Genomic DNA, 19,936 nt, shown 5'->3' with positions numbered 1-19,936 from the left:
CCATCACTGCTTCGCCTGATGTCATCAAGAGGAGCCAGCCTTCTATCTTGTCCTGTAAGGGAATGGTGGAAAACAAAGACAACATTACTTTTTCACCCCAACCTGCATTAATACTGGTACCTGACCCATCCTGACAGCACCCTTATAATGCTTGTATAGTGGTTGAGAAGACAAGGGACATTTCTCACGTGGTGGCATGGATGCTGTGATGTCCTCAAGACTTTTGGCCAGATTCCGTGGGCGGGCCTGAGCTCTCTTCAATGCCTTCTGTACATGGTCCTGATCCTCATCATAATTGTCGCCTAAAATATCAGAAATGAGAGAAAGAGTTGCTCATACTGTACATGCAGATGCCTTCAATAAAGACCACACATGGACGTGTTCAAAAAAACATTACATGCGGCCTCTTTACACTGATAATTTACACTGAGGGTACAAATCATTAACCTTGCTAATATTGAGTTGCACCCCCCCACCCCCCTTTTGCCCTCAGTGCAGCCTCAATTTGTCTAGGCATGGACTCTACAAGTTGTCTATAGAGTTCCACAGTGATGCTAACCCATGTTGACTCCAAAGCTACCCACAGTTGTGCCCAGTTGGCTGGATGTCCTTTGGGTGGTGGACCATTCTTGATACACATGGGAAACTGTTGATTGTGAAAAACCCAGCAGCATTGCAACCTGGCACCTACTACCATACCCCGTTCAAAGGAACTTAAAAATATTTTATCTTGTCGATTCACCCTCTGAATGGTACAAGTATACAATCCATGTCTCAATTGTCTCGAGGTTTAACAATCATTTTTTAACCTGTCTCCTTCCCTTCATCTACACTAATTGAAGTGGATTTGATAAGTGACATCAATAAGGGATCATAGCTTTCATCTGGATTCACCTATGTCATGGAAAGAGCAGGTTTTCATAATGTTTTGTACACTCAGTGTATGTAGTCTGTTGTTTACAAGCTTCTCTAGAGTTTTTAAGATGGAAGAGAAAAATATATTTGAGGTTGTCAAAAATCATTTGTTTTACTGGCTAAATTGTAAATATCATCACTCATAAAAGTAAACTCAAGAATGTTCTAGATCTATCCTGAACTGTAATGCTTAACTCAAACAAAGCTAAACTTGGCTACTTGGCTGTTGGCTCTATTAGACAACCATGTGATGTCAATAAGTTACAAAAGAGTATCGTTCAACCCACAAATTAAACACAGGCAGCTGATTCCCTGCACACACTCTATTTACACTGACACAGATAGCCAAGGACACTGCATCCTGGATGCTGCCTCATCTACAAAAACATCTACAAGTAGATGACTTCACATGGAACCCAGATAAACAAATACATTTAGTACATTTTCATGAAATGACACAGGTTACATAACACTTGTACTGAGACAACAGGGTGTTACAGTATACAGTAGATCATCAAAACTCACGGTTTGAACTGATCCTGGAGTTAGACCAAGTTTCAGACGTGCTGCTCGATGCTCTCTCAGACGCACTGAATGATGACTCACGTCCTGTGTCAGTGCTGCCCTGGCTTGACCAGAGGGCCAGGGGGCGCTGGGTTATCTTGCTACTCCTCCTGCTGTAGCGCTCCTCTGAGCCCACTAGGGTGCTGGATCTGACAAGCCCACCACTCAGGTCAAGTTCAGCCCCAGGCGGGCCTTCTACCTCCTGCTCCTTCCCTGCCAGGGCAAGAGCAGTGTGGACGCTGGTCTTCTCTGTGATCCCCAGGTAATGGCGGTAGTCTCTGGGAACAAAGGCCCGAGCGCGAGGTGTCAGAGATTCAGACTCGTCTGATGATTTTGAGGACCTCCTTGAACCAAGAAGTGCTTGCTTGTCAGCACTCTGTCGTCTACCCTGTGTCCTTTTAGCTTGAAAAGGACTAATATCTAGTGTCTTTTTAGGGTACAACAGAGAAGTCTGGTCCTGTTCCTCATTCATGTCTAATGTGAACATACTGGTGGCACGCCGAAGGGAACTTGCACGTCCACTTCCACTTGAGTTTCCAAAACTGTCTTTTCTAGCTTTGTGAGACCAAGATTCCTTTCCTGCGGTGATTTGGGGCTTCAGGGCCTTTTCCTCTTTGCTGAAGTCCTCTTCTGAGCTCCTTGATACACCAGGGGCTCTTTGCAGCTCTGACTCTACGGTGATTTGAGGTGAGAAATTGGCTTTAGTGTCAATCATAGCTCCTGATCCCACCGCAACTGATCTAGACTTTGACTGGTGCACTTTAGTGTCAATCATAGCTCCTGAACCCGCTCCAATCGATTTAGATCTTGACTGGTGCTCTCTGTCTTTGTTCCCCCTGACTAAATATGGAGGGCGAGATGGAGAAGAAGGTGAAGATGTTTTCTTAAGCCGGATCTCATCCAAAGGTGGTCTTGCACTGACCTTTTGTGACCGGCCGGGGGAAGATTTGCTATAGAAATCAGGGTCAACACATTGCTTTAACTCAAGCATTGAGTTCTGGGCATCCATTGGCTCCTTCTTTTTGAGGCTTTTGGGTTCGTCAGAAGAGATCAGCCCTCTGCTATTCGAAGTGGCCTCACCCCAGAAGTTACGAAGATTCTTAAACTGCGAGCGGTTTGCTCCAAGACCTGGGGACGACTTCTCCAGTCTTTGATTCATTGTGAAGACTGTGAAATTCTGTCTTTTTCTGTCAGAGGAAAGGTTGGAATCGCCTTTGTGGTCGATGTCTGATTCGTTGCAGATTGACCTCAGGTCAAACTCAGACTTGGTAAACCTTTTATTCAGCTTTCCTGGGGCCGATGATGGAATTTGAGTCATGCTGGAGTCCCCTGCTTCTTTTGATTTACCTGTATAAAATATAGGCCTGTTCTTCTCCTGCTCCCAGAAGCACTTGAGCTGCTTTATCTTGTCTGCCTTGCTATCCTGCCGAGGGGGAACCTGCTTCAGAGTGTGTGGGCTATTTCCTTTATCTGTAATGGTGTGGTCTTGTTTTTTACTGGACACACATGACTGCACAAAATCTCCTTTCATTTCGTTACCCTCCTTTGCTTCTTCATTGACATAGCTCTGCTGAGTTTTTGGGGAAAACGGTTCACTTTCTTTTTCAACCTTGTGTCTAGACTGATGGAACTTCTTAGAGTCTGGGCTGGTTGCAGGCTGGAAGAGTAGTTCAGGCAGTGGATTGGGACTGAACGGCATGTCAGGTTGGGGTTTTGGTATGGCAGGTGAGAGCTTCACAGGCTGGGGGTTAACTGTGGGCTGAAGGAGCAGTTCAGGCTGAGGACTAAGTGTGGATGGGGAGAATCTCTGAGGTTCTGGACTGAGTCTGGACTGGGACACCGTGTCAGGCTGAGAATGGAGTCTAGTTAGGAAGACTATTTCTGCCTCTGAGCTTCTTCTGCCTACTGTCATTGGGGATCTTCTGAGATCTTCTTCTGTTAATGTCAAATCGTCCTCTTCACTTTGAGCCCCATGAGTGTAGCTAACATCCAAGGTTGGCAGTGTACATATCTCTATAGAGGGAGCAATAACAACACTCTGTTTGGGTGTGTATACCTCCTGTTTGTAAGGGCTAACACTCGGCTGAACACTTCTCACATCTTGACTAGCAGAGTTTTGTTGAGTATCTAGGCTTAACCGTTCACCCTCTTTTCTATCCCCGAGATTCTTCCTGGATGACCCCTCCACACTGTATGACTCTGGGCCAGGAACAGTTCTATGAGACTTATCTGCTATTTCTCTCTCTTTCTCCATTTGTTGCTGTCCTTTGTCAGTGATTGACCTGCTGATGAGTATCTTGGGCCCGGTGTTGCCCTTCTCCCAGAAGGACTTCAGGTGGGAGATTTTGGGTGTTTGGTTCTCATCTTGGACCTCCTCCTTCTCTTTGACTTCCTGTGTTGTGACCTGTGGTCCAGTAGCTTTGGCTGGTGGGCCACTGACCTTCTTCACATCCTCTTGCCTATATATCACATCGTCTTCTCTATCTAACATCACTTGCTTGAACTCCTTCCTATATGCTGCTCTCAGCCTCTCAGCCTCAGACATGCGTCTCTTGGGCTGGTATGATCTTTCTGTATTCAGAGGTGACTGGTCAGGAGGTTGATTCACAGAGGATTCAGACTGAGATCCATCCTCTACATCTGGTGTTAAACACACTGACACTCCTTCTCCAATACTTTGTATATCCAGGTTGGGGTCAACATGTAGAAGTTTTCTCTTAATCTCTGGAGCTTTCCCCTCCGTCTGCTGAGACCTGCTCTCAAAGGTAGTATCTGTATCTGTTTTCGCAGGGCCAATCACATCTTCCTCCATGTCTGGTTGATCACTTTCAGTCTCCAGCCAGTCATTGCTGTCGGTGCTGCGGCTGAACCACTCTAAGACTTTAGATATGGAGTCGCCCTCTTCCCCTGTGGATTGGGGACTACGGGGGGCTAATTTGGAGGCAGGTTTGTGCCCTAATCGTTTTTTACGAACATGCTTATCAGGCTTATCCCCGGGGTTTTTGAGTTCATGATGCATCCATTGTTCTGAAAAAAGAAAGTTAATGAAAGTGTTATGATGAATGACAAAATAAGCTGAAAAACTCTAGGTTAGACATTTCAACAGTGGCCTAGTAATATCCTTCATCATTAGTGAGAATTCCATTGATTGATCACGTTCCTGTATAAACAGTACCCTTAAGCCAAGCACTTGAGTGACTTTAAATACATTTTCTCACTGGTTTTAGATTGTTGTGTGGGCTCCATGAATTCTCACTTTCTGTCTTAGGACTTACCTACAGTGCTTGGAGGCAGACTATCGTCCTCCTGTCTGATTGCAGTGCCCACATTGCAGGTTCTTATCATCTCCTTGTCCTGCATCTCAATGAGTTGAAAGGCTGCATGCTGAGCAGGCTGGTGGTGAGTAGGGGCTGTTAGTTCTGAACTCGAAGAGAGTGGTATGGACAGAGGTTCTGAAAATGGACCATCAGACCTCTCTCTGCTCTGAGGAGGACCCATACTGACGAACTCTCTCTGGATGAGACCATCGCTACTCTTCTGACCACTTGTGTAGGATTTATCTGTGTGTCTGTAATTATCAGAGTGTGTGGCTGGTCTAAGCTCCAACAGTCTGAGAGGCTTTGGCTCACTCAGGGGCCTCAATGGAACTTTGGAACTCTCAGTTTCCCTAAGAAGAGAAGGGGTCTTCACTGAGTTATCCGAGGGCTCCTCTGCTCTCTTCTCTCTCTCATGGGCCTCTTTCTTTCTCTCCAGCTCAGTATTGGTGGAGACTAGGGTTAAATCCTTCAGTGGCTTATGGGAAAGGTGACTCAAAGTGTTCAGTTGCTGACTAGAGGGAGAAACTGGAGTTGCATTGTTCTGTAACTCACAGATGGAAGATGGAGTACTTTTCTCTAAATGAACATCCAATGCCCCCTGGCTGGACTGGTTGGAGCCCCAGCTAGAGCCATGTTGGAGACTTCCCTGAGGGGCAGGGGCGGTAACCTTTGACCCAGCTACATGACCTTGCTGCCCAGGAACGGAGACATCACTGCCTGTAAGAGAGCTCTGAGAGCGCCGGGAGAGGAAGGTTCTCTTCTTGGGCACAGGCCTAAATCCTAGAGAGGACCCTTCGGAGGTGGCAGACCCTGCTGAGTTGTGACTGGTGGAGTCTGCTGTCATGTGAATCTTCAGGGGAGATAAGGGCTCTGTGTGCGTGAGAGGAGATGATGGAGGAGATGATGATTATTTACTGTGATAAGTTCTTGCCTTGTCACAGGCCTGGTTGACATCAGTATCAACTTACTACAGATGTAGGATCATAATTTGACCTATATTGCCACAGCTAAAATAATCTCGCATCAAAAGGATTTGAACGTTTAGTCCATAATGTTGCTTGATTGTGAATATGCTATTAGCTAGCCAAAAGGTGGCTCCATGAAAAGTGCAATACTGTTAATGTAACAGTGTGTTTTTCCAGAATTTATGTAAATCACGGAGCTCATCTGAAGTCCAGGAACATTTTGAGCAACAAAAGAATTACCAAATGAAGATCCTACATTTGTAAATCCCTATTGTGAATCAGCCAAAATAGGTTCTCATAGCATCCTGAAAGATCAGGTTACTCAATTCGACTCAACCTCCTTTTCTTCTATTTACCTGTATGTTTGCATAATGCTTGATTGTGTAAAAAGGTGTATGCACTGCACTCTAACCCGTTTCAGATGCTTTCTCAGCCTCTTGATTTCCATTGGATAACTGTTTTTCTGTCTTTTCTACTTCCAGAATAAGGGATGCTCGATTAAAAGGATTGTGCCTTGGCTGGAATGAGAAGAGAAGAACATGATTAGGAAATGCAATTGGTTTATGAATCTATATTTCATAATACTGTCATACTGTGATATGGTGATTGTTCTGATTTACCAAGATGAAAATGCTTTGTTTGTTTATTCTGTTCATGCTTCACATATATTCTCTGCAAATGAAATCTCACATACCCTTCCCGGGGAGCGCACCACTGAATTTAGTCTCTCTTTTTCTGCATCTGATGCACTGGGGCTTTCGCTGCAAAAAAAGACAGAATGACCACTATCAAAATAGAATAGGAATTGGGGTTGTATACTATAAATGAGTTGCCCTCAGAGCACCAGGATACACTGTACTGGAATCTGTGGTCTATTTGCATTTCCTCATGAAATTCCTGAGCACCTCTGTGACTGGCTGTTCAGTGAACACGCCTCGTGCATAACTGATGCCTGTTGACATGTGATTAATTGTGACATCAAAGGGAGGCAGGGCTGTGGAAGAGCCGACTCACCTAGAGAGCAGGATGATGCCCACTGGGAGTTAGGGAGGTAAACACAGCCCATTTGACCTCATGCATAGCATGCCAAACACACCAAGCTTCACTACAAGAGAATCACTTTGTATTGACTTTAGGAAGTGGTGTAAGATATCAGAATTAAACATTTTCGGGAAACAATTTCCAAAATCTTCCAAACCCCCTCCCTACGCAAACTCTTGGCAGCCCCCCTCCCGAATTTGAACCGATTCAAATACAAGTGACTGGGCAGAGAATTATACTGCCATGTTATCTGTACAATAACAGCCAAACGTAAAATTAAAGGCCTATCAAATTGAATTACCGACTTCTTAAAATAATCACTTTTTATAGCATTCCCATAGTGACTGACTCCTAGCCTCGTGAGACCACATCCTGTAACTATAACAGAGCAGACAGATTCCATGCAAACAGTGAGCACCACCTATGTTGACTCCAATTGAGTCACGAGACACACCTAAGACGCACACACACCACAGGACTCAGGAGCTGTTCAAACACCCGAGTATCTCACTCACTCTGTGCAGGCAAGCACTATGATTGATCAATCATGATGAACTGCTATACTGACTTAGCCTTAAGGCATGGTTATGAGACTAGGTAGAGTAATGGGTTACAGTAGAGAGAGGAATGGGTTAGGGATGGATGAGGAAAGAGGGGTGGGAGGAGGGGTGCATTGGATCACCTGTTCTCTTGGGGCCGTGTTGGTGCCACCAGGAGCCTGGCAGGTTTTGGAGGGGGGGTGATGTCTGAGACTTTACCGCTGACTGCTCTGGGTCTGGACAGAGACCCATCTGAAAGAAAGAAAGAAAGAAAGAAAGAAAGAAAGAAAGACAGACAGACAGGCAGGCAGACAGGCAGACAGGCAATAAGTGCTTACAGTACCCTCACTATAAACTCAAAACCCATGTCTGCTGATGATCTGTACATACCAACCCAATATCATAAATTTTACTTATACCACAGCATTGTTGAATAGTTGTTCCTGATTGGTTAGAAGGACGTTCCAGAATGGACATTAAAACCAGATAATGGGAAAGTTGGAAAGATATCGGGACACCTTGCAATCATGACGCAATAAGCGTTTAGTACTAAATACAGTACCTTTGTGGCCTGACTTTGAACTCAAAACAGTGTGGTTTGGTAGCACTCTTCAGTACACATTCTACTCTGATGTATGGCTTTTTCATTATACGGCAGTATGTGTGTACTGCACTTACTTTTTTAACTTTGTGTGAGAATGACTTACTGAATGCAGCACTCAATTAGTGTTTGAACAGTGTTTTTGACCCACCTAAAGAACCTGCTTTCCTCTGCTTCATGGAGGCCAGGATGATTTCGGAGCCATGGATCTTATCCCTGTGTCTCAGGGACTTGGCCTCGTAAAACCACTCTCCTGTCAGATACTTGAGCCTGCTCTCTACTGGGGCGCTGGTTTTCTGCAGCTGCCTGACGGGAAAAACACACACAGGTGCATTACAGTATACAGGATACGGTACAGTTACCCATTAAACACATTACATAAGCAGAGGTCATAGTTAGAACACAGTTCAGTCAAGGATGTGATTCTGAATAATTACCTTTAGGTAATGCCATTCAATTAAATGGATTTAATAAATGTATCACTAGTCACTTTAAATAACACCACCTTAATAATGTTTACATATCCTACATTACTCATCTCATATGTACAGTTGAAGTCAGAAGTTTACATACACTTAGGTTGGAGTCATTAAAACTCATTTTTCAACCACTCCACACATTTCTTGTTAATCAACTATAGTTTTGGCAAGTCGGGTAGGACATCTACTTTGTGCATGACAAAGTAATTTTTGATTACAGACAGATTATTTCACTTATAATTCACTGTATCACAATTCCAGTGGGTCAGAAGTTTACATACACTAAGTTGACTGTGCCTTTAAACAGCTTGGACCAATTTTAGAATGTACTACTGGGCTGCACAGTCTAGGTTTCTGGCTCAGAGGTTTGACAATGGTCCCTCTCCCTCATGGTTGAACATTGAAAAGCTTGAGGTAAATGATGACACTGGGGCAGATTTGTTTTACAAATGGGACAGAAAATCTATAAAAAACATCACAGACAACCCTTTAATCATACATTCTGTCCTGGCATGGTGCAAACTGCATGAGCTGTTCGGACGAGGGGGATTCCTTTCCCCTAAAAGCCCTTAGATAGATTGATCCCTATGTTTTTCCAGAATAGTAACTTTAGACCATGGTCTGATAAGGGGATCACTCTTCTGGAACATTGTTACGAGGAGGGAGTTCTTATGCCTTTTGATCAGCTGAAACAGAAATACCACTTGCCTAACAGGGACTTCTTTAGCTACCTACAACTACGAAACTTTATTAGGGTGACTCTCAAGGGACAATGGAACCTACCTAAGATGTCACCTATTGAACAACTCTGTCACGCAGACCAACCACTGTTCAAGACCATTTCCCGTGTTTACAATGCTCTTATGTCAGGACTGACACTGCCGGGGCTAGATAAACCCGACTTAGATGGGAGAGAGATCTGGGTATTGATCTTGATGAGGATCTATGGAGTGACCTGTGCAGGGATGGGGTTACATCCACATTGAACTCCAGATACAGACTGATCCAGTTTAATTTTCTCCATCAGCTCTATGTCACCCCATCTAGACTGCACAGGTTCAACCCAGATATCTCCTCCCTATGTTTTAGATGTGGCTCAGATGAAGGAACATTCCTCCATTCCACTTGGCAGTGTTCAAAACTACACGGTTTCTGGCAGGGGGTATGCGATACCATATCCTCAATTCACGGGGTTGCATTCCCTTTAGACCCAGAGGTCTGTCTACTGGGTAACTTTACTAACACCAATCTTAGGCAAAGCCATACTATAAAGCTAACAGAAATATTGCTAGCGATTGCCAAGAAATGTATTGCCTTGAAATGGAAATTGGATTCCTCCCTGCCAGTTGCAATGTGGCTTTCGGAAGTTAATAGTTGTATCCCTTTGGAGAAAATCACTTACTGCTTGAGGAATAAGTTAAAGACATTTTACAGAATTTGGCAACCTTTTATTGACTATATGGAGAATCTCCCCCCACATCTCATTGATTGAATCTATATATAATCCTCACATAATGTTTCACACGTAATGTATATTATGTAGCCTACGGCAGGTGATCCAATGTCTCGTTATTTTTTTATTTTTTTATATATTTTTATTTATTTTGTATTATTGTATGTTTGTTTATATAACTATAATCATAATTTATTTTTGTTACGTTCGTCTGTTACTGTCACTTTGTCCTATCGTTGTCTAATATCTTTTCACTTTTGTTTTGAATGTTCTTAATTGGAAAATGCAAAAATAAAATATTTGTTAAAAAAAATTTGAAACAGCTTGGAAAATTCCAGAAAATTATGTCATAGCTTTAGAAGCTTTTGATAGGCTGATGGACATCATTTGAGTCATTTGGAGGTGTATATTTGGATGTATTTCAAGGCCAACCTTCAAACTCAGTGCCTCTTTGCTTGACATCATGGGAAAATCAAAAGAAATCAGCCAAGACCTGAGAAAAACAATTGTAGAACTCCACACGTCTGGTTCATCATTGGGAGCAATTTCCAAACGCTTGAAGGTACCACGTTCATCTGTACAAACAATAGTACGCAAGTATAAACACCATCGGAACAAGCTGCCGTCATACCGCTCAGGAAGGAGACATGTTCTGTCTCCTAGAGATGAATGTACTTTGGTGCGAAAAGTGCAAATCAATCCCAGAACAACAGGACCATGTGAAGATGCTGGAGGAAACAGGTACAAAAGTATCTATAGCCAGAGTAAAACGAGTCCTATATCGACATAACCTGAAAGGCCGCTCAGCAAGGAAGAAGCCACTGCTCCAAAACCACCATTAAAAAAGTCAGACTATGGTTTGCAACTGCACATAGGGACAAAGATCATACTTTTTGGAGAAATGTCCTCTGGTCTGATGAAACAAAAATAGAACTGTTTGAACATAATGACCATTGTTATGTTTGGAGGAAAAAGGAGAGGCTTGCAAACCAAAGAACACGATCCCAAACATGAAGCACAGGGGGGGCCGCATCATGTTGTGGGGGTGCTTTGCTGCAGGAAGGACTGGTGCACTTCACAAAATAGATGGCATCATGAGGTAGGAAAATGACGAGGATATATTGAAGCAACATCTCAAGACATCAGTCAGGAAGTTAAAACTTGTTTGTAAATGGGTCTTCCAAATGGACCATGACCCCAAGCATACTTTCAAAGTTGTGGCAAAATGGCTTAAGGACAACAAAGTCAAGGTATTGGAGTGGCCATCACAAAGCCCTCACCTCAATCCTATAGAAAATGTGTGGGCAGAACTGAAAAAGTGTGTGCGAGCAAGGAGGCCTACAAACGTGACTCAGTTACACCCGATCTGTCAGGAGGAATGGGCCAAAATTCACCCAACTTATTGTGGGAAGCTTGTGGAAGGCTACCCAAAACGTTTGACCCAAGTTAAACAATTTAAAGGCAATGCTACCAAATACTAACTGAGTGTATGGAAACTTCTGACCCACCGGGTGTGTGATGAAAAAAATAAAAGATGAATAACTCATTCTCTCTGCTATTATTCTGACATTTCACATTCTTAAAATAATGTGGTGATCCCAACTGACCTAAGACAGGGAATTCTTACTAGGATTAAATGTCAAGAATTGTGAAAAACTGAGTTGAAATGTATTTGGCTAAGGTGTATGTTATCTTCCGACTTCAACTGTATAAACTGTATTCTATACCATCTACTGCATCTTGCCTAGGCCGCATGGCCATCGCTCATCCATATATTTATATGTACATACTCTTATTCATCCCTTTACATTTGTGTGTATAAGGTAGCCGTTGTGAATTTGTTAGATTACTTGTTAGATATTAATGTATGGTCAGGACTAGAAGCATAAGCATTTCGCTACATTCGATTAACATCTGCTAACCATTTGATTTGGTTGAGAGACACACTTTAGGCTAAACGTTGACGGGGAAAGGTACATTTACCACCACATGAGTTAACAATCTAAACCTATAGACATGGGAACACAATACAGAGCTTGTGCCAAATAGTTCCACATTGTTTGGGAGGAGAAAACACTTATTTAATTCAATCAGTGTTAAATGAGGGAAGGCTCAACAATGATTTCCCTTAGAATTCCTTGTTGGTGATTAAGTAATATGTTTTCTTTGTAACAACATTGTTGAGCTGGATATGCACTGAGTGTACATACAATAATTGCCTGAGAACAAGTGAGTTTGACCAAGACAGTGACACCATTATTAGTTTCTATTCATGGTTGTTCTGTGTAACTACTCTCATATTATGAGGGGAAAAATAGTTCCTTGGGCAAACAAAAGGGCCATACCACCACAGGCAACCACCTGAAGCTGCAGCATATCGGTTTGAACACAACTCCTCACTAATGACACATCATAAACTCAGCAAAAAAAGAAACGCCCTCTCACTATCAACTGCGTTTATTTTCAGCAAACTTAATTAACATGTGTAAATATTTGTATGAACATAAGATTCAACAACTGAGACATAAACTGAATAAGTTCCACAGACATGTGACAAACAGAAATGGAATAATTTGTCCCTGAACAAAGGTGGGGTCAAAATCAAAAGTAACAGTCAGTATCTGGTGTGGCCACCAGCTGCATTAAGTACTGCAGTGCATCTCCTTCTCATGGACTGCACCAGATTTGCCAGTTCTTGCAGTGAGATGTTACCCCACTCTTCCACCAAGGCACCTGCAAGTTCCCGGACATTTCTGGGTGGAATGGCCCTAGCTCTCACCCTCCAATCCAACAGGTCTCAGACATGCTTAATGGGATTGAGATCCGGGCTCTTTGCTGGCCATGGCAGAAAACTGACATTCCCGTCTTGCAGGAAACCACGCACAGAAGGAGCAGTATGGCTGGTGGCATTGTCATGCTGGAGGGTCATGTCAGGATGAGCCTGCAGGAAGGGTACCACATGAGGGAGGAGAATGTCTTCCCTGTAACGCACAGCGTTGAGATTGCCTGCAATGACAACAAGCTCAGTCCAATGATGCTGTGACACACCGCCCCAGACCATGACGGACCCTCCACCTCCAAAATCGATCCCTCTCCAGAGTACAGGCCTCGTGTAACGCTCATTCCTTTGACGATAAACGCGAATCCAACCATCACCCCTGGTGAGAAAAAAACATGACTCGTCAGTGAAGAAACCTCCCAACGAGCTTTAATGCCATACAGCACTCCTTCCGTGGCCTCCAACTGCTCTTAAAACGCTAGTAAAACTAAATGCATGCTCTTCAACCGATTGCTGCCCGCACCTGCCTGCCCGCCTAGCATCACTACTCTGGACGGCTCGGACTTAGAATATGTGGACAACTATAAATACCTAGGTGTCTGGCTAGACTGTAAACTCTCCTTACAGACTCATATTAAGCATCTCCAATCCAAAATTAAATCCAATCCAAAATTAAATCTAGAATTGGCTTCTTATTTCGCAACAAAGCCTCCTTCACTCATGCTGCCAAACATACCCTCGTAAAACTGACTCTCCTGCTGATCCATGACTTCGGCGATGTCACTTACAAAATAGCCTCCAACACTCTACTCAGCAAATTGGATGCAGTCTATCACAGTCCCATCCGTTTTGTCACCAAAGCCCCATATGCTACCCACCATTGCGACCTGTATCCTCTCGTTGGCTGGTCCTTGCTACATATTCTTCGCCAAACCCACTGGCTCTAGGTCATCTATAAGTCTTTGCTAGGTAAAGCTCCGCCTTATCTCAGCTCACTGGTCACCATAGCAACGCCCACCCGTAGCACGCACTCCAGCAGGAATATTTCACTGGTCATCCCCAAAGCCAACACCTTCTTTGGCCGCCTTTCCTTTCCTCTGCTGCCAGTGACTGGAACGAATTGCAAAAAAATCACTGAAGTTGGAGACTAAATTCACTAAATTCAAGCATCGGCTGTCAGAGCAGCTTACCGATCACTGCAGCTGTACACAGCCCATCGGTAAATAGCCCATCCAACCAACTACTTACCTCATCCCCATTTTAGTTTTTTCTGCTCTTTTGCACACCTGTATTTAGTGTTATTTGCTAAATTGTAATTACTTCGCCACTATGCCTATTTATTGCCTTACCTCAATGGTTCATTGAAAAAGCATGGGAAACAGTGTTTGAACCCTTTACAATGAAGATCTGTGAAATTATTTGGAGATTTACAAATTATCTTCGAAAGACAGGGTCCTGAAAAAGGGACGTTTCTTTTTTTGCTGAGTTTATATAATACACTTTATTCGATTACGGAAGTGATATCAGGTTTATAATCAAATAATATTTAATTGCATTTGTTTACTTTTTAAATATGCAAACTAGAAGAAAAGGCTAAACTGGAACTTGATGATGAACCTGACTTCTTTGAAAAGCTACAGCGTCTTTGCTGTTTGCCAACTTTCTTGTGAAATCTAATTCTGTTACAATAAGAGAAACAGTGCACATGATTGGGGATCTCAAAGGTTTTGCCACTAGCAGGGTTAGGAATCATCTTTCCTTTTGCATTTTACATTTTAGGCAATTAGCAGACGTTATCCAGAGTGACTTATAGTAAGTGCATTCATTTTAAGATAGCGAGGTGGGACAACCACATATCACAGTCATAGTACAGTAAGTACATTTTTCCTCTATCAAGAAGCTATCAGCAAAGTCAGAGGGGGGTAAAGTGCGAGTGTTAGTTCACGAAAAGCCATTTTCAAATGTTTTATTTTTTTTATTTGGGGCGGGGGGGTGTTGCGGTGAGAAGTGTGGGTGCTGTGGGATTATTTAAGATACTCTTTGAAGACGTAGGGTTTCATATGTTTTTGGAAGATGGACACAGAGCCTGCTGCCCTCAGCTTCAGGGGGAAGATGGTTCCACCATTGGAGTGCCAGGACAGAGAAAGGCTTGGACTGGGCTGAGCGGGAGCCACCCTCCCGTAGGGGTGGAAGGGCCAATAGACCAGAGGTGGCAGAACATAGTACTCAGGTTGGGGTGTAGTGTTTGAGCATAGCCTGAAGGTGGGGAGGGGCAGTTCCTCTAGCTGCTCCGTAGGCAAGTACCATGGTCTTGTAGTGGATGGAAGCTTTGACTGGAAGCCAGTGTAGTGTGGGGAGGAGCAGGGTGACATGGGAGAACTTCGGAAGGTTGAACACCAGGTGGGCTGCAGCGTTCTGGATAAATTGCAGGGATTTGATGGCACAAGCAGGGAGCCCAGTCAACAGCGAGTTGCAGTAGGCCAGACGGGAGATGACAAGTTTCTGGATTAGGACCTACACAACTTCCTTTGTGAGGAAAGGTTGTACTCTATGAATGTTGTAGAGCATGAACCTGCAGAGCGAATCACTGCTTTGATATTTGCAGTGAATGACAGGGTGTTGTCCAGGATCATGCCAAGGTTCTTTGCATTCTGGGAGGGGGACCCCGTGGAGTTGTCAACCGTGATGGAGAGGGAGGAAAAGCAACTCCGTCTTGTCGAGGTTGAGCTTGAGGTGGTAGGCCGACATTCAAGCTTAAATATCTGCCAGGCACGCAGATGCGTGTAGCCACCTGGGTGTCAGAAGGGAGGAAAGAGAAAAATAGTTGAGTGTCATCCTCATAGCAATGATAGGAGAGACCATGTGAGGATATGACGTAGCTGAGTGACTTGGTGTATAGAGAAAAGAGGAGAGGGCCTAGAACCGAGCTCTGGTAGACACCAGTAGGGAGAGTACGTGGTGCAGACACAGATCCTCTCCAAGTCACCAGGTCGGAGCGGCCTGCCAGGTAGGATGCAATCCAAGAGTGTGCATAGCCTGAGACGCTCAGCCCTGAGAGGGTGGAAAGGAGGATCTGATGGTTCACGGTGTCAGAGGCAGAAGATAGATTTAAGGGGATAAGAACAGAGAGAGTCAGCTTCGGCGATGCGGAGAGCCTCTGTGACATAGAGAAGAGCAGTCTCGGTTGAGTTACCTGTCTTGAAGACTGACTGGTTCTAGTCAAGAAGATGGTTATGAGAGAGATAGCGAGAGAGTTGGTTTGAGATAGCACGCTCAAGTGTTTTGGAAAGAAAAGAAAGAAGAGATACCAGTTGTAGTTTTTGACATCAGAGGAGTTGAGTGTTGGTTTCTTGAGGAGGGGAACCACTTGGGACATTTTGAAGTCAGAGAGGACATAGCCAGTGGTCAACGATGAGTTGATGAGGGAAGTGAAAAGTTCTCCAGAGATGGTCTGGAAAAGGGAGGAAGGGATGGAGTCGAGCGGGCAGATTGTTGGGCGCCGACCTCACTAGTCGCTGGATTTCATCTTCTGTGTGGGTGGGACCAGTGGACTCTATAGGTTGAGTGAATAAGGAGCGGATATCGTCAACCTTCTTTTCAAAATGATTGACAAAGTCGTCCACAAAAAGGGAGGAGGGAGGGGGTGGAGGATTAAGGAGGGAGAAGGTGGAAAAGAGAATGTAAACAACCCTGGTCATGTGAAAGGGGATAGCACAGTATTACACATGATTGGCGCTAATCCTTTTACGCTAAGGCAATGGCTGTACACAGACAAGTCAACCACACAGAGTCAGTCTCCAGTCTTCTACTGTTAGAAATAGACTTGTCTGGCCAACTCCATTACAGAATGAATAGGCCTTTGTTTCTCAACTTTTGTCTCACTGTGGAACTGCTTTGACAAGAAGGCTTAAGACTGAAGCTAATTTAAGATACCCAGTTGTCCTTAGATGGCACATCTGAATGTGTAATGACATGACAAGAAATTCTAGTATGTCTGAGTATACATCAACATGACGTTGTTTATGTAGTGGATGTGCCTCAGGATTCCATGGTTAAATGCAGTGAGGTGTATCTCTGTGTTCTACCTCTGAGGGTATCTATTTCGGACCATCGAGCCTGCATTTTTCTCTCCCACGTGGTTCTGTAACATTGAATTGGAGTGATAATCAAATTGCTTATCTCACATTGAAGCCTCTCTGTGGTGTAGGCTGTGTCTGTATCCGGCTGAGTTATTATTATATTACAGGCAGACAAACATCACCTCACCACTCCCACACAGGTTGGGAGGTTGACATAGACCCACTGTCTTCATAGAATGAAAGGGAATGAATAGGCACTAAAAAATAAAAAAATATTGAAAACATAACATTATTGCATTATTGCAAATATTGCATATTTACTTGCAATACACAAAGCATGTATTTGATTACATAACTATAATTTCAGCTAGAGGGTGGAGATGCTAAGTGGGGCAACACTAATGCTGTAAAAATAAGATGTGAAAACTAGGAAATACTCTAATCTCAGTCATGGTTCAGAGCTGTGAGAATATGGCTATCACAAACTCACTTGATCCTCTCCTCCTCTGCTTTCTTCAGCTCTTCATCTCTCTTCAGCACAGTCATGATCATCGACTGTTCCTCCTCCGTCAGATGGCTCAAGTCTATCATGGTGACTCAGGTTCTCTCTCTCCCCAAGGCTGGTATGGATAGGGCCTGGAGTTGGGCCTTGTGGTCTGTTGAGGCAGTCAGTGATGGGATGTGATGGGCAGCGTCTGTCTCTAAGCTCAGAGCTCCAGAGGCATTGTTCAGGTATCTAGCATCTGCAGAGTTGATATGAATATTCAAGGTAAGGTGATAAACCTCTTCATGTCAAGATCAGGCTCTGCATGGAGAATGTTGTGAAGACTGTAAATGAACAGTCAATTATGCTGGATCAAACACTATTTCAGTCAATCATGCTGGATCAAACACTAATTCAGTAAATCAAGCAGAATCAAACACTAATTCAGAAAAGCATGCTGGACCAAACATTAATTCAGTCAATCATGCTGGATCAAACACTAATTCAGTCAATCATGCTGGATCAAACACTAATTCAATAAATAATGCTGGATCAAACAGCAATTCAGTAAATCATGCTGGATCAAACAGTAATTCATTTAAGTTAATGTGATTTTCCTCTGCGGTCACATGGACTAAGTGTACTCCGTATTATTTTCTCTCAACTACAAACACCTCTGATGATGTGCAGTGGGTGGAGAATTGGACTAAAGTGGTTCAATTAATGTGCTTTAGTTTTTTCTGAACACTGGAGAGATCAACGCCTTGTTAAATAAATCACATACAGTGAGTGAAATAAGGTGATTAATCATGATTTGCAGTAATTGAGAAACAAAAGACTATGTTGAGTTGGCAGTCAGTTGAAATCAGAATGACCTTAATTTTGCCATACCTATGCTGGGTATAATTAATCCCTAAATAGGTAAGGATTTATTCCTGTGTAAACGATCTGACATATTGGCTGCCTTCACACACAGCCCAATTCGGATCTTTTTCCCACCAATTGGTCTTTTGACCAATCACATCAGATCTTTTCACATAAGATCTTTTTCAGAGGTGATCTGATTAGTCAAAAGACCAATTACCAAAAAGATCAGAATTGGGCTGCCTGTCTAAATGCCATGTTGAAACCCCTCATTCAAATGTTTTTTTCCCTTCTCAATGAAATTCTGCTGACTTCCCTTAGTTTGAATTTAGATGGGTTGCCTGCTTTACTTAAATCAATCACATCTCTATAAATACATTTTATAGTTTGTGCTTCCCAGTAGGCTACATTCAAAGACACAATTTGAGTATTGTTATCGCCAACTCGATGATAAAGTAAAATAAAATTGATGTTGACACTAGAATTCATTGTCAATTGAATATTCAGAGTCATGTTCCTTGATCCATAAAGCCAAATTTTGCACGTTAAATACTACACAACTCGAGTTGACCAGAGATCTCCTGTTGACTTCAGGTCAACTCTGATAGAAGTTATGAATACTTTGTCCTTCATTACCAACAGCAAATACAACACCAGCAACCCTTGTCAGATAAAAAGTAACATGAATATGGAAGCCACATAATGAATGCTACCTCTGTCCTGTCTCAGTGATTTGGACATTGATGTTAGGTATTCACATTATATATATATTATATTAATATTATGTCATATTGTGGGTGTGAACTGTCTATAAATCAGAGGTAGACTTTTTTAAAATAGATGTATGTAGTAGCCAAGTAGCAGACAACAGTGATAACTTAAAAGGAAATGTTTTGTGCAGTGATGTTTTTGCCAACTTAATCTGTCTCATAACTAAGTTAGTGTAATTGGATAATTAAATTGCATCGACTCATGTCTTCTCAGAAAGAGACGCCCTAAAGCTCTTTAAAATAAATTTACATTTGTTGTATATAGGACAACAATGAGATCAGCCTTATAAAGAAAAACGTTTTATCATTATTTATATATATATATATATTTTAATGTACACCTGCACATGCCCACGACATGAAAAACACCACCAAAAAGTAGCCTAAATAAAGAATAATAAAAGAATACACAGCAACGGTCTCTGAAGTCAAAATTCATTGTATGATATTTTCTGTCTAGCCTTAGGACGTTTGAGGCAGCTTGTAATCATATTCGTTCACAAGTGTTGCCTTCTGAACTGTGAGAATTGACAGCGAATAAAAAGCCTGTTATGTCAAGAACAAATGTCATTGTGGCTTCACAACGCTCTCATGTTTTCCTCATAAAACGTTAAAACCTGAAAGAACAGTAGGTTGATATCTTATTTTGTAACTTTCTGCAGACAAATACAGACCAACCAAAAAATAGTAAGTAAAACGTTTTACCTTGTTTTGGAAGCTACCTCTGTAGAGAAGTTCGGAAATCCACTGGAGGGAGGTGGATCAGACTCAGGGGAGGTATGCGTTTCACTCAAACGGGTTAAGTGCCCATAATGACTGCTGGTCACTGTTCAATGTCAACGGCCAACTTTGATAGCAGCCTATAATGTAGCAACTTCAAGTGTATGATGAGCTAAAATAATTGAAAAGCCAGCTGTCCCAACAAAACGAGTGTTATCGTTTTTTCACACGTGTATCTAGGCTAACGTTAATGTAATCGTACTACAATCTTATTACAGTGCCAATGCCACAATGGGAATAAATCAAATTGTGTAAAATGTACACGACGAACACTAACAAGGTGTTAATTTATTAGCCGTGCCACCT

General features: G+C 42.9%; 1 protein-coding gene across 3 annotated transcripts in view; it reads right to left on the bottom strand.

Moving 5' to 3' along the window:
* LOC118358770 (uncharacterized) overlaps nt 1–19,936 on the bottom strand; it is a 25,434-nt gene extending 5,498 nt beyond the window's left edge. Inside the window, exons 1-10 of one of the 3 annotated variants that reach the window (XM_035736808.2) lie at nt 19,556–19,936; nt 17,223–17,537; nt 8,094–8,248; nt 7,485–7,593; nt 6,456–6,522; nt 6,174–6,279; nt 4,755–5,666; nt 1,441–4,506; nt 189–302; nt 2–52 (exon numbers count right to left, since the gene is read on the bottom strand). In XM_035736808.2, the coding sequence (XP_035592701.1) occupies nt 2–52; nt 189–302; nt 1,441–4,506; nt 4,755–5,666; nt 6,174–6,279; nt 6,456–6,522; nt 7,485–7,593; nt 8,094–8,248; nt 17,223–17,323 (4,681 nt within the window). In that variant the 5' untranslated portion in view covers nt 17,324–17,537; nt 19,556–19,936. The remainder of the gene's footprint in view (nt 1; nt 53–188; nt 303–1,440; nt 4,507–4,754; nt 5,667–6,173; nt 6,280–6,455; nt 6,523–7,484; nt 7,594–8,093; nt 8,249–17,222; nt 17,538–19,555) is intronic. The other 2 variants (XM_035736727.2, XM_035736886.2) reach the window with 2 other exon arrangements.

This window comes from Oncorhynchus keta, chromosome 1 (assembly GCF_023373465.1).
Source record: "Oncorhynchus keta strain PuntledgeMale-10-30-2019 chromosome 1, Oket_V2, whole genome shotgun sequence".
Taxonomy (NCBI): domain Eukaryota; kingdom Metazoa; phylum Chordata; class Actinopteri; order Salmoniformes; family Salmonidae; genus Oncorhynchus; species Oncorhynchus keta.
Note: the sequence above shows the minus strand (reverse complement) of the source record. Positions and strands in the feature narration are given on the sequence as shown.